At 41.0% G+C, this 15,745-nt stretch overlaps 1 protein-coding gene across 4 annotated transcripts in view; it reads right to left on the bottom strand.

Moving 5' to 3' along the window:
• Positions 1-2,397: 2,397 nt before the first annotated feature.
• DOK7 (docking protein 7) overlaps positions 2,398-15,745 on the bottom strand; it is a 78,567-nt gene continuing 65,219 nt past the window's right edge. For all 4 annotated transcript variants that reach the window (XM_055700686.1, XM_055700677.1, XM_055700681.1 and 1 more), the window contains 2 exons: positions 13,862-14,014; positions 2,398-12,149 (listed from right to left, as the gene is read on the bottom strand). In XM_055700686.1, the coding sequence (XP_055556661.1) occupies positions 12,013-12,149; positions 13,862-14,014 (290 nt within the window). In that variant the 3' untranslated portion in view covers positions 2,398-12,012. The remainder of the gene's footprint in view (positions 12,150-13,861; positions 14,015-15,745) is intronic.

The following is a 15,745-nucleotide window of genomic DNA, read 5'->3' as shown; positions in this document are numbered from 1 at the left end:
CTGTTGGGCACCAGAACTTTGGCAAACATTAGCCACCTGGGTTGAAATTTTCTATAATAATAATACTGACCCTTTGTTTCTAAGGAGTTTTTCCCATGAAACTGTTCCAGGAATAATGTTAAGGCAAAGGCCTGGTGTAGGTAAATCATTAACAGCTGCTTGGTTAAGAAGCTCTGTCACATACTGCAGCACTGTAGTGTGCTGCATGAGGAAGCTGCTCTCTGACCTCTCTTGCCATACCTGTTCCATGAGAAATGTTGAAGAGATCCATTCAATCAGAATTAGCCACTTTATATGTTATTTATGCAGTTCCTGGGTCCATGGTAGGTTGACAGTTGTATGGTTCTGTACATAAAGACCATTTCATAATGTGCTAATGATCTGAACCAAAACTGTGGCAGCAGTCTTTGAGCTTCTGAGTATCTTTCTTTGAAGTAGTAAGTTACTGGGGGTTTTTGTATGTTTTATTTTAACGTAAGCTAACGGTTACTTACATTCCGGAGAATCATTGTCTATCAGGAGGAACACAGGCTAACATTAATATTAGCAGTCACCCTTAGAATTTATGGTGTACATCCCCTTGGTCTGGTAGGCTACAAAAAGTAAACCCAAAAATAACAGAAACACATCTATATGAGAAAACAGGTGTGTTGTTTTCCTAGATGCTACACACCATTTCTTCCCCAGACTATCACTTTAAGGGCTATTCAGCCTTCTTTAACATAGCGGTAGATGCATTGTCTCACAGGTTTATCTTTGTCATTATTTTTTTCATATTTTTCAAGGTGAAGGCAGAGCAGGAATGTACTCTATACTATGTGGAAGGAGCAGACTTCACTCTGTCCTTCAGTTTTTCCCCTTTGGTGGAGTAAGACATAAATCCACAACCAAGGTCAGTTTGGTGTTTGGTGGCTATAGCTTGGATGTGGAGAGAGGTTCACACCACTGGCTCCTGGGTGAAAAATTTGAACACATGCACTAATACTTCAGCAGAGGAAAGTAACTAAGCATAGCACTGAGCAGTTCTGCTCAGCAGTCCTAGCTGGGCTCTACACAAAAGGAAGAGCTTTCACTGAGAATGTTCGGAACCTTCTGCTGAGGGAAATCTGTTGCACAAGGGAAAGCAACATGACTATCTCAGCCTACAATAAAGGCAGGCAAAGTAGCTGTGTGGTCCACACAGCATTGCAGAAAGCTGGTTTTCATCTTCAGTGTGTACCTGAAATAAAATATGTTGAAGAGTTTCTGAAAAACTTGGGAATAGCACAGGGTACTGGATTCACTGAACACGTAACCAGGGTCAGCAGTAATAATGGTTGTCTCCAAGTGCAGAGCTGCTTCAGCACAGGCTGTAAACAGAGGGGATGGTTGTACCATGCAGTGGTGACTGTGCCTTGTCACGACATACCACGCTGTGACAGTAACCAGGCTTAAGGCCAGGTAGGCTCCAGCAGAGAGAATGCTGGGCAAGTGCTTCAAAGTAAAAGAGGCTGACAAAATGTTTACATGTCACTGTAATTTAAAATTAGGAATGAGTCACAGATCATCAGTGGCAAAGGTTGGAGACTGAGGTCAGCACAGTCACCTCACTTTAGATACTTAACATAGCTGTTAATGAGTCATTGGGTCCAAAGATCGTTTGCAGAAACCTAGAGAAGAAAAAATATTAAACAGCAGTGGTTGCTGCCCCTGAATCCAACTTCCCCGTGAAATTGTAGCTGAGTTCGTCTGCAACAGCATAGAGAAGACATTAGGAATAGCCTCCATTCCTGTCAGAGCTGTTTGGGTCTTTCCCTGCTTTTTGAGATCTGGGGACAGTGCACAGGCTAGCAAGTTGTCAAGTCTGATTTCACTCGAGTCTGCACCTCACACACACCAATATATGTACAAGTCTGTTAACTATTGCAGTTTTTAATTCTCCAAAGACAATTCATATGGCCAAAACAAAAAGAGTGGGTAGTCTTTGAGACATTTAAACATTAAAAAATAGCTTGAGTCACCATTCTTGTGTTTCTGTAAATAGCAACAAAAATTCAAAGCCAAGAAAAAAGGTGTAAATGAAATACGCCTGCAGTCCTGTCCTGTACCTAGTGAAAGGGGAATAATTGAGCTCATAGATGAGATTGCATGGAAGGGACATCTGAATAGGAAAGAACTAACAGCTTCTAAACAGTGGTTGAACGTTCTCCTCTGCCTTAGTTGGTATTTTATCTGATCCTTTTGTAATTATTCAATTTATCAAGTTTTTTGAAACCACTGAGAAAGAATTTGAAATACAAAAGTGGCAACAGCAGCATTTCTTAGGGGGAAAAAATAAATCAGAATGTTTTATGTTTCATATGGTCTGTCAAATTCTGCCCTGAAAAAGAACCTCCATTTCAGTAAACATGTCAGTGATTTCAGGTAGGACAGATTTTTATTTATTAAACAGGTTGGATGTGGAAATGAGAGGGAAATAAATACACAAGGCATTAAATACAACAAAAATAACAAAGTCTTTCTTAAAATAAACACTTATGTCCTACATACTGGTAGAGGAGCTAAGAGCATATCATTCTACCAAGACAAATGTGGAACAGTCACTGGGGGTGATATATTGCTGTAATGATTTCTCCCATCCCTCCCCAGGGCTTCTGAGGCCTGATAGATCAGGCAATAGCCAGAGTATTTAAGTTCACCAAGTAGAGATCATTTACATTTGTAGGCTGTGGGGCTCCCTCGAGCCAGAGTAATAATACAGCTTTTGCACAGAAGGTGACAGAAGGCAAGAGGCAGAGAAACCAGCTTAGTTTCCATGATGTGGCTGCTTCAACAGCTGGTCTCGGCTGAGCATTTAGAGGGGCTTCATAAGGGCTTCAAGCCCTGAATGGAGAGCAGAAGGCAGCTCCCAAGCTCCCAGCACAAGAACACGACACATACCTGTGTGCATGCTGCCTAGATGCCAGCACATGGGGTCTGCATCTGTGCTTAAGCAGGCATCTCGCCCTGCTGACCCTAAAGGTGCCCCAGCATCATATTTTCAGTTCTGCCATTTATTCATTACATGAGTTTGGGTGAATTAGTCCAGTAGTGTTACACTCCATGGAAGAATGTAGGTCCCCAGGCAGGGTCCAGCATGCCACAGTGCCCAGAAACCAGAGCATTACACAGGGAGCCGGGCTGCTGAGAGCTCCTCTGCAGGCCCTAACCCAGGGTCACCTGTCACAAGCCCAAGTACTGTGTTCAGCTCGGGGCTAACTCAGACAGAGGGAACAGGTTGCATGCTTGGGTCACAACATACCATCCGCAGACCTTCCCTGTCATCATCTGGCACTGCTTCAGAGAGGTAGCTGGGTTTCAAGTTTGTTTAAAAAGTTGTTTCACATACAGAAATCTACTAGTGAGTAGTACACAGGCAGTTCTAAAGTAATTTTTAAATGTAAAATGTATTTTTTTCTTTCCATAGCATTTAATGAGAATAGAAGAAATAAGTAAAAAAAAAGATGCGAAACAGAAGTCAATGAGTAGAATGGACACTTGCTTTCAATAGAAACAGATCTACCCTTGTAACAGAGAAAAGGGAGCTATGAAAAACAAAGACTGCATTTTCCATATACATTGTGTTTACTAACAAACAGCTTCTAAGTACCAGAATCAACATTTTCAAATACAACACACATTTAACGTATATTTCAGGCCATTCACAAAGCACCTATTGGGAAGCAGGTTGTTAATCAAGAGAACAAAGGACTGTGTGGATTTCTTTTACTAGTATCCACAGTCATAAAATGGAAGCATTCATAAAATCTGTCTACGTGGGCCAAAATAAATCTATAAACTTTCACCCACAGCAAGTTGAGCCATAATTGGTACAGCAACAATTGTAACCCAGCTGCTTTTATCAGTAGCCCTTAATGGACTTTCATATCCAAACCTTCATGTATATTACCGAACCACTCAACAAAAGAACACTCTCCTAAATCAAAAAGAGAACAGTACACAGATGTTAATGCTTAACATGTGAATGTAAAAATAATGGATACATTAATATAACGTAGATATTTTGTTCCTTCACCGACATGTTAACTTATCAGAAAGCTGCACACATCCATTTTAATAAAACTAAACATTTTCAGTCTCAAAGGTTGCCTGTCAATAACTGGCCTACTGCAACTTAAACCTGGTGATTTCTGTAGGGCAAACTGAGCGTTGAATCGCTTTGAAATAAGCCTCCTGCTAAAACAAAATGCTATTTAATGTTCATTTATGATTTTCCTGGCAACTTAATTTAAAGAGGGAGGGGAGCTACATTATTTTAAGAAGAAACACACTGAGAACTGGCAACCTTTGTATGAAACCCAGTAATTTGCAATGCTTGGCATTAGATCCAGGAGTCTAACCTCAAAATTCAAATCTCAGTTTCTAATTCAAGGTGACATCTGAACCAGAACCATTAAGTAAGTGGTCCTTCAATGGGGAAAGGTCCATTCTCCAACCTCAATTCAGATCCCAGTTCTGGGACTCCCGTTCACAATTCCAAATATGCCCTGTCATAGTGTAGAGTCTTCATTCACGCCACTTCCTGGGGCCACTGGTGATCTAGTATGTGTTCCATTTTGAAGTTCAAGAAAACAAAAGGGGAGAGAGAAGAACTGTGTGCAAAAACTCACATCTCTGAAAGAAGAGACTTCCATGGCAAGAGCTTAGGAATTGGGTTACTGCTTATTTCAGTTCAACAGCAGACCACCGGCAGCGGGAAACGCAGTAATTTTCTCCCAGTTTTTGTTAGGAATTTTTCAGGCTATACCTTTTTCCTAATCTGTCCCAAACTGACACAGATTCTTTACACAAAAGCCACTTCCCAACAGGCTGAACACCTTCCACACCGGTAAACATGGCCTGGAACACCTGAGTTACCCTTCTCTAAGCCCTCCTTCAAGCAGCTAATAACCACAATCTATATGGGATACATATGTCTTGGACAATGTTTGCATTAGCCTCAGTTCACTGGTGCCACTAAACCCTTACCACTGATGGATTGTTTCAGGTCTTGTGCAAAGTGACCCTCATTCCCCTGCAGAGGAAAGAGCTTTGCAGAACTGCAAAACAAAGTTTTCATTCATGATTAGTTATTAATTCAGGATAAGAACATGATCTTCCAAAGATGTTCTTAGGAATTGTTTTCCTTATTGTATTGCCATCTGTATCAACGGCTATGCTAGGATTTTTGAAAGAAAAAACCAGCCAATATAACCAAATAGGACAGTCACAAGTCCAAATCAAAGTACTGCCACAGTGCATATCGAGGATTACAGAAGAAACAGGAGCGAGCCTATTTAGCCACTGGCATACACTGATGATAAACAGCAGTTCTCTTCAGCTCCTTCAAACCCAAGGAACAGAACAACTCATCCTTTTCAGCTTTGACTGCTTACAGCTTTCCAGTGACATGGTGGAGACTAAGGGCAGGGTTAAGCAGTCTGGCATTTTCATGTTGACAACCTTGCTGCTTGGCCACCAGGTTTTCTGTTACCCAGTTTCTTCTGGCTCTTCCTGCACTGCTCAGGGCAAGCACCATGCTGAGAGAGACAGGCTTCCCGTCACGGGCCAAGCTGAAGATGTGGCCAGCTGCAGGCTGAAACTTGCCAGATGGACAGGAATGAGAGGGTCTAATCGTGTTAAATGTTGTCAGTGTAAAGGAGGGCTTGGCCAGAGGTATGCACGCTGGAAAGAGTATGTAGTGTCAGCAAAGCTCCAAAGCAGCCCACCTGGGACTTCAAGGCCAGTCACTGCAGGAAATGCATTCTCACAGCTATCGCTTATAGTCACTACTATCAGGTATTCACCATAAAAAGCACAGAGATTGCAAAAATTCACCTAAGACCAGTTCTGGGCTTTCAGTAGACCTGATCCATCTCTAGCAAATCTCCCAGCTGTTGGTAAATAGCAGTGGTAGCTGAACGCAGGACTAGATGCACCTTCATGTCCCGTCAGGGCCCAGCTCCCACCATCCCTCACCCAATGCACATACTGTGCTTCATGCACTTCCACAGAGGGGAAAAACAGACTGGAGGGTAATTCTGTCCACAGTCTAGACAGTGTCAGTGAACTGCTTCCATGACTTGACACAAGGGCAATGAAACAACACACTGGCGCACACAGAGCACAACAGTCTGCCTCTTTACAGTGTATACCGGCATGTAACCACCCCATGGTTTCCACTCCATTCCTGGTAGAGACAGTGCCAGCCCATCTTCTGTTTGACAGCAGATACAGCTGCAACCTCAGCCTGTCCCAGGAAGCTCCACTTCCTTGCTACAACCACGCTTTGTACAAGAAGCAACAATCCAGCCGGCAGGTCTCCAGCAGTGGCCCAAACTACATTTTACAGACTCACGTACTCCTCTGTCAGTACAATAGCTGGCAAAGGACAACTTTCCCAACAGGAATTCCTCCTTGGGCTTCTCAATTTGTGTGCAGCGCTGCTGTTGATAGCAATAGGACAAATGTTAGAGCAGCCAAAGGCAGGCCACGGGGCATATCTTCCAACTGTAGCAGGCAGAGACATGGATGCGTGATGAATCTGAGCAATCCATTACATAATAAAACTTCAGTATCCAAAGGCCAGGTTCCTTTCTGAGCATGCAATCTGCTCTATTTTCTGTATATGAACTATCCATAAATTGCCAGCTCAGCCCACAGATGAGTAAAATTTAACTTCAGCAGTAGCAGGTGCTAGGGCTTTTTTTTTTTTTTTTTTTTTTTTGGGGGGGGGGAGTATTTCACAACAGTATAATGTAACGTAGAGACAAATTACTGTCATGCTAAATCTGCTTTCTGATCCCACCCCCCCTGCACATTCCTCAAATAAGTTGACACTTATTGTTTCAGTAACATAGTGATGTTACATACGCCTCTGTGTACACAGTGGGGATAATACATTTGAATTATTTCTAGATGCGCTGATGCAGACAAATGTCGGAAAGCAAGTAAGTTTTAAAATTAATTTTCACTCACCCTAAAGTTTTTACTAAACTCAGTTTACTTGGCAGCTGCACCTTCCTAAACCTGCCCACTGTCTTACAAAGTTATTGTGTCAGAATCCAGGGTGTGAATTACATATATTTTCCTGTTGTTCAGTTCTAGCCTTTCAAAGAAGAGTCCACAGGAGAGTTGCTTTTAATCTGTAACCAACTGCTCATCACTGTCCTAAGCCTCAGAGTGAGGCTACCCTGAAGCCTGTCATCTTCGGAATAGAATAGAATATAGACTGTTTCAGTGGGAAGGGACCTACCATGATGTAGTCCAAGTGTCTGACCAGTTCAGGGCTGACCAAAAGTTAGAGCATGTTATGATGGTCATTGTCCAAATGCCTCTTAAACACCGACAGCCACGGGGCATCGGCCACCTCCCTGGGGAGCCTGTTCCAGTGTTGACCATCCTCTCGGTAAAGAAATGCTCCCTAATGGCCCAGATTTAAGACGTGCCCATGCATCCTTTCACTGGATCCCAGGGAGAAGAGCTCAGCACCCCTCTCTCTGCCTCTCCTCTTTAGGGAGCTGTAGGGAGCAATGAGGTTGCCCCTCGGCCTCCTTTTCTCCAAACTGGACAAACCCCATGTCCTCAGCCACTCTGCACAGGACATGCCTTCCAGCCCTGCCACCAACTCTGTTGCCCTCCTCTGGAGACATTCAGGGACCTTCACATCCTTCCCAAACCGCGGGGCCCAGCGCTGCGCACGGTACTCGTGGTGAGGCTGCCCCAGCGCTGAATGCAGCAGGACATCACGTCTGTGGCCGGCTGGTTGTACCATGTTTGCTGCACCCCAGGACAGACATCCCCAGGCTGCCAAGACCGTTGGTAGACGATCGAGAAGGGTCCTGCCGTCCATCTGCTAGCTCCCTCAGTCCTCTGGGATGAATCCCATCAGGCCCCACGACTTGTGAACATTTAGCTGATACAGGTGCTCAGGGAAAGCATAAAACTGAAGTCATCAGAACCTATACAACTTTTTTAAAAATTGCACTTTTCCTTAATTCTACTACCTACACTGAAAATACATTTGCAGAGCTACTTCTTACAAATCTCCCTTAATAACTTCTAATTCATCCATCCTTACTCCGCTTTGTTTGTTCTCTTTGCTGTATGATGTTAAATTAACATTTCCTTTCAACCTAGGCTGCAAAATAATGTTTGTATGACTGGCTGAATGAGAGCTGAGGATCTTCCCAGGTAAAAGGTGACATAAAAATATAACAGCACTGTCATCTGAAAAAATTGCATAATTTTAACAGAAGTGAGTAGCTAGTAACCCATAAAATTCTGTCTTCTTCCTGTGGTCATTTTAGCAATAATATGTGTGTCACCCCAGACAAACCAGAAAAGGTACTTACCAAAGGGTGCATGTTTCAGCATCTCAGAAAAAAAATCTAATCACTCATAACACAAATTCAGGTTTTCCAAGCTACAGTAATAAAGCCTGGTTTGCTTACAGCAGGGTGGAAAATGCAGGATTTTTCCAAGCTGTTTGCTAAAAACAACTCTTGAGGCAGATTTTCCCACGCATTTAGATGCCTAAAGACACCTACTGGCATTTTCCACAATTAGGTGCCAGACTGCTATTAAAACCCAGACAACTGTTTGTATTGTTGGGCAATTACATGCCTCCAAACTCCAGCCCTCTCTCCTGCAGCACATGTTAACTTGGAGCAACATCATAAAACCCACTGAAGTAGTAGTTACATTGGCAGTAACCTACTGAGTAGAACTATCAGAAAGAAAGAGGTACCTATACAACACACTAACGGTTATGCCCAAATGCTGCACCTGCTGACAGTGTTTTCTTACCACCGAGAGCACTGCCCCCAAACTGGCACTTCTGCTGTGTTAAAAGTATTTCAGGAACATCTCACAGAAGTATCAGCCACATCACATTGTTTTGTTCTTCTGGTAATTAGTTTCTCATACTCCTGGTAATGGTAGGAGGAGATCTGACTCTGGTAGAATCTTAAATTAAAAATGAGCCTTTGTTTTTACCAGCAGAAGATATGAAGATACACTTATCTTCAAAAGCATGGGAGATCTTTTGGGGGTTTTTGCAAAGAGCTCTGAATCTGCAATCATCCTATAGCGATCACAAACTGTATTTTAGATCACTTATGCACAAGTTTTGTGCAAGGTGTGTGAATAAATCCCTAACTATTTGTCCATTAACAGCAGTCCTAGAGTTAACCCATGCAAGCTATGTGGTGAGCACAAGCCTGCTCATAGGATTATGGTTTGACTTCCATTTCCCCCAGTTTGCTACCGGAACTAGAAGGCACATTATTTTATTTATTTAGGAAAAACGTTTTCCATTTCTGCGAGTTCCTGTTGTTCGAATGAGAAAACTTAATTTCTTCAGCAGAAATGTCAAGCCTATAACTTGTCAGGGAGACCTGCAAGGTACTACAAAAACAACCACCCACCAGTTTTTAACAATAAGGTTTGGCCTCCTGCTTCAGTCTTCTAAACATAATTTAGTGCATTATGAAGTGAATTTAAAAGACATGTTAAAGTCTTCTCTTCTATTTATCCTACTCAAGTGAAGCAGAATCTTACAAAGTAAAATACTTCATTTGTGGAAAGCCTTATAGGATAACTATGTTGACATTAACAAAGGCTATAAGTACAAATTTATATCCAGCCACCTAGCTATTCCTAGCTGAAGTTACTATGACATACACAAATACATGTGCAGAGAGAACCACGTGCATGCACAGATTCATAGCCCTGCTCAACCTGAAAGACATATTTTTACACTTGTGACCCCTCCTGTAAGGCCAGCAGCAATCCAATGCCCTTTTCTACTGTATCAAATCTTTACCCATGCTGCAAGTCCAGGATTCAATGCAAGCGATTCTCAGCAATGCACAGAAAGGCAGCCTTTGTAGATAACCTGGGTAATATATTTTCCTGGTAAATAGGTTTTTAGAATAGAAATATTGCAACTTCATCATATATCATGATGGAAAACACTGTATTTCAGTGCATCAGGCAAGCTATGCTCATTTTAAACATTAAACATAAATAGGCACATAGCAAGAGTTTTAACCCTGCAAGTCCTCCAGTGGTGGGTCCTTGACTGAATAGCAGTTCAGTTACATAAACCTGGTCCTAAGGAGCTGTAAGTCCAGGCCATTCCAGTTGTACTGAATATGTGTTTACGAAGCAGATCACCACTGTCCATTTGCCAAATGAGAAAAATCTTTTAAAATGGGAATCTCATAAGAAATATTTCTTTTCCTTTCAGAAATGTGCCAGGCTGATAAACAGAAAACTGTATCTTAGCACAGGACAGATGACAATGGCAATTGTCAACTCTCAAACACATTTTTATTTATTTGAGAGATTTCTGACATTTTACATTACTATTGAGGCTACATTCAAATAAATTTATCAGTTAAATTCTGCCTCAGAAACAAATACCTCTCATTCCATGTCACTTAGTGAAACCTTCACTGGCACAAAACTTCCACTCACCGATATAAATTATAACACATATCTGAAAAGCAGAACTGGGCTGTGATATTGTATCTTAAGAAGACACAGTCAAAAAATCATAATACCCAAGATATCACTCCAGATAACATATCAGCTTTGGCTTCCAGGAGTTAACACAGGCCAATTTTTTTTCTTCGTAAGTACACTGCTTTGTTATTCTAGTGTCACTATGATAACATTTTGTTTAAATAACATTTTGTGTCAGGACAAAAACATAGAACACAAGAATTACATAGACAATGCACAACACAAGAAACTAAGTCAAATTTTGAATCATCCAATCTCACTGTACAAAAGCAAGATGTCACAGACTTGTGGATAAACCTATATTACAACATAACATCCTGTTGTGCCTCAACTATGTAGCATCTCTGAAGACATCATCCTCTTACACAGAACTAGTTTTATGCTATTTAGGGACAGCAGGGAATTATTCAATGAAAGTTTTAGATTCAAGGTGTATGATCTGCTTTTGATGCTGCTTTATATTAGGGATAGTTTTGGAGGTATAAATAAAAGAACCCAGTTTTCAAAAGTAAGTGTTTCTTTTGAGTACTTTGATTTTAAGATATTCTGTATGAGAAACCCGAGACCTGATTTTCAAAGTGATACATACGTTCAACTCCAGGAGAATTGCTAAGAATTACAGGAACTCAGCAACTATGAAATCAAAGCCTATGGTTTGTCACAGAGTTTTTTAAGAACAGAAGCACCCAGAATGTCCCTTCACATTACTTTGGTTTATAGACATAATTAAATTAAATAACCTGTTTGTGTGTGCTCATGTCTGTGTGCATACACATATGAATCCCTGACACTGCAGCTTTTAAAACTGAGTAACTTTAGCCAAAGCTGCAGAACTCTTGGTGAGGTATAACACTGAATTACCCATAGGTAAAGTTAAGCATGTCCATAAATAAGCATATAAATTGAACAAAATTGTGCCTGCAAAAAATCAGGCACTGAATTTTCTTGCTTTTGTAAGAGTCCATTAATATATTAATAGAGGTTTTACATATTTATACGCTCAGATATATACATATATTTTAACAGTAATGTGTGCTTACATACATACATATGGCACACATGCAAAGATATGTACACTTATCACGCACACACTCACATTCCCTTACCTGCACACATTCAAGTTACTTATTTTGAAAGAAAATGCCAACATTTAATAAACACTGGAATTGGTTCCAGGTTCTCCAGGATTTTTGAATTATAGAAAAAGGTAATTTACATCTCTCATTGCATATGAAAAAAATAATATCTGGACTTTACAACCAAATTAAAATAAAAAGGAAGACCACACACACCCCTCATGCTACCAGCTTTCCAATTAGGAATCAAGATATTGGAATGAATCTGGTATAAATGCAATAAGCAATGGCAGTATTTTGTATGAGTATTTTTTACAATTAATGTGAATCTTTGGGAAGATAAATTAGTACCAATTTATGGTGAGCAAAAATTTCTTTCCTAGACAGGTCACTGCTGAGTCCCTTTCTTCTTCTGCTCTAGCTCCTGCAGACGTTCCTCCCGGCACTGAGCATGCTGTGTTCCCACTTTGTGGGCTGTCTCCGTGGCTGCAATGTCAATCTGTGCATATCGGGATGATCCACTTCCTGAAATACCAAATGAAATCCTGTAAAAGACTATAACCCTGGTATTCCTGGGTAAAACTGACCCAGGTTTAAGCTATTGAGACATTTCTTCCACAGATTTCCTAGATTGTCTTGATCTGGTCTTAAGGCAAGCTCTATAAAGGGAGGAAGATGATAACAACAACTGGGGGAAAAAACCTCAAAAGCTTTGTTAGCTATGTATTTTACCTACCTGGTTTTCTTCAAATAAGCAAATGAACCACTTGTATTTCTGCCCCAGGTTTGAATCTCTACCCCTACTCCACCTGATAGAAGACAAAACTGAACTCGGCTCTCCCACTTGTGGGAGGCTTCATCAGCAGGCTACTAGTCAGTAAATGAACATTTGGCATTTGAAAAGAAAACACCTTTGGTAGGCCAGTTGGCAGGATTAGGATTCTTTGTCTGAATTAGGCACTCTGAACTTTTACCGGATCAGCCTCAGACAATGCCAATTTTGTCTGATAACTGGCAATAAGGGAGAAAAAAGCTTCTCTGTTCAGAAGTAAAATAGTTCTGTATAGATGCAGACATACAAATCTAGAGGCTGGAAAAACTTTTGCATCCAAAAATAAAAACGTTTATGGTCACTGAATGTGCCTCCACACTTATACAAGTTGACCTTCAGGGGGTAGTTAACAGTTAAAGTTTATGTCAGTTTATGAAATTCAGCTCTTCATTCTCAATGCCTTGGTTCACTGTCTTTAAAATGAAGATGAAATGTCACTTTTACATCTCAACAGGATGTTGGACAAAGAATTACTTTGAAGTCTGGGAGATGCTTAGAAGTACTTAACTAGAGACAACTATCTGGTTGTAAAGTCCAGATAAATATATTTAAAACAAAACAAAACAAAAAACCACAAAGCCATAAAAAAAACCAAAACCAAACAATGGGAAAAGTGCTAGTATTTCAAAGTTAGTAAAATTGCTGAAATTAAAAGTATAATAAAATGTCAGTAGCTGAAAACTATTCATGGAAAACATGAAAACTATTCATGTGAGCACTTAAATGCCAGAACCTGATTAGGGACTTTCTGTAAGGAGGAATGCATCTCTAAATGACAATACATGATAGCTATATTGTATGTTTATGTGCTAATTGTCCAAGTTAAGCATTAGAAGTATAATGCTCAGATCCAGAAAAAAAATTAAAAATAAAAATCAAATACTCAGTCTGGCTTCCTCTCTATAGCACTGTCACACACCCTCATGGAGAGCGGATAGAAGAACACTTGTGTTCTATTCTTAAGCATTTGCTGCATGGCTCCAGAGTCAGTGTCTTCAGGAGCACGGCCCCTACACCTACACCCATAGCCCTGTTTCTGAAGTCAAGCAAGAAAAATTAAGTAAGCATCGTCCTAATGTGTGCACTGAAAATCTTGAGAACACAGAGAAAATTACTGTCTGTCAAACTCCACAGACAGAGAAATGTTCACTTTAGAGAGAGTGCATATTCAATGCACCTGTCAGAGGGATGCAATATCTTATAGAACCTCATCACTTAAAAATCTTTTCCAAAAGAGTTGGCAGTTACAAGAACTGCCTCACAATTGTGCCAGAGTTCAACTCCTCTGTTAGCAAGAGCCTGAGGGCAGATGAGAGGTTAAGAGTCCCCATAGCCCATACAGTCTGCATTTCTGCATCCTGTGCTGTTGGGATAGAACCGCAGACTTCCTTACCTCTTTCCTTACCTCTTATGCTTGTGCCAGGTTCCTGAAGTTCCAGTTCCATGTAATGAAGCTGTTTTTTGGAAGTAGGGCTGACAGGAATATTGACGTAGGTGGCTGCCTCGCTGTGGGGTCGGTCTGGTGTAGGGACATCAGTTGAATAACCCACTGCCCCTTCTAAAATAAGGAACATGTTATCATAGACACTGTTTGCAATGACCCATGATCCATTTCATACAAACACACTGTTCCGTCTAATGTTCTGAAAGCAAGCATTGAGCAGTGACAGCTCTGCTTGCCAAACAGTACGTTCCTCAGCTACAAGATGGGAGATGAGAAGACCAAGGTTTCTGCAGAAAAGACCCTGAAGACTGCTGAAGCCAGGATCTATGCAGAAGACCACAGACCACAGCCAGTGATCTCACCGTGTTGTGACAGAAAGCCAACACTGCAGAAATTTTCAAACAGAAGCAATGTATCCGACACTACCTCGCAGGGCTTTCAGCTGTAACTCAGGCTAGTAACACCTTATATGAAGCAATCTGTTCTAGGAAGGCGTGAACTATTACATCATCTGCAAGAGAAGAATCGTAATTACTAGAAGTTCAGAAAGTATGTCCCAAAAACAGGGACTGAAGAACTGTTTCAATTAAGGGGAAGGCAAGCCTGGGGAGACAACACTGACTGCTTCTATGAGTGAAAAAGATAGGAACAATGCCAAGCGAGGACTGACCAAGTAATTTAATACTTCTATTGCAGGAAAAAAAGTCAATTAGCCCATGGGAAAACCTTCCTAATAGTAAAGATCACCAGAACACCAGAGGAAATGCCACAGAGGCTGAAGAATTTCTGCATCTAGAAACTTCTAAATAGGAGAGACTAACACCTACCAGAAAAGAATTCTCTATAAAGTGATTCTGACTTAAAGACAATATTTCAGGTACTGGATGAATTCTCAAGACCTCTTTTAGCCCTACTTTTGATTATTCTAATCTTGTCAGAAGTAAAACTAAGAAGGAAGGTAGAAGGTTAATGTTCCATTCTCTGGCCAACCGGGCATTCCAGCTTTCAACCCATTCTTGATAGCAGGCACCTACATCTAGTTCTTCAACCCATGAATACTAAGGGACTTCCCAGAATTACCTGTGCTACAGGAGACCCAGACACAAACCTGTATTCCCTCTGTGCTTGGGCAAGGCTTTGAGCCACATTCTCATTGTCCTGCTCAGCAGGCTGGTAATCACCTGCCTGTCAAGTCCAGTTAAAGTTCTTACCCATAAACACTTCCTGCTGTTCAGTCAATTTGGGACAGAGGAGTGCAGAGGAAAGATGGTATCACTTTTCTCCCTTTCGCCGAGGTTCTCCCGTTAAGCCCTTCCTTGTTCCCCACATAAAATTCGTGTCAAAACTTCATTTGTCCAAATCACTGCTTTTCTTTTCTGCCCATTCAGACACAGTTGAGATGTGAATGGAGAGGCAATAGGTGATCAGGGCTTTTTAGAGCACAAGAGAATAACTTCTTATATCCAACCAACAGCAGCTGTGAAATAACCATTAAGGGGAGCTTTTTCTTCTTTTTGGACTGTATTATGAATAACAGAGGTAGCTCAAAGTCCAGCAACAGTAACAGTTGTCAGAGGCTACAGAAGGCTGCAGAATAAAGGAATCTCTTCAGGCTTAACCTGTTTAAACCAAAGGAGTCTACTATGCAGTCCAAAATTCTAAAAGCCTGGAAAGTTGGCCAAATTTCTGACAGATTTTCATAAAGAAAACATAGGAACATCAGTGAAGTAACAGCATTTTTCTGATGGTCAAATTTCAAATTGTTGTTCCAAAGTCAGAAAGAAAATGAAAATTAATTAAAAAAAAAATCAAACAGAAGTTTCTATATCTTCATCAAACATTGTT

The sequence above is a fragment of the Falco cherrug genome, chromosome 1, assembly GCF_023634085.1.
Source record: "Falco cherrug isolate bFalChe1 chromosome 1, bFalChe1.pri, whole genome shotgun sequence".
Lineage (NCBI taxonomy): Eukaryota > Metazoa > Chordata > Aves > Falconiformes > Falconidae > Falco > Falco cherrug.
Note: the sequence above shows the minus strand (reverse complement) of the source record. Positions and strands in the feature narration are given on the sequence as shown.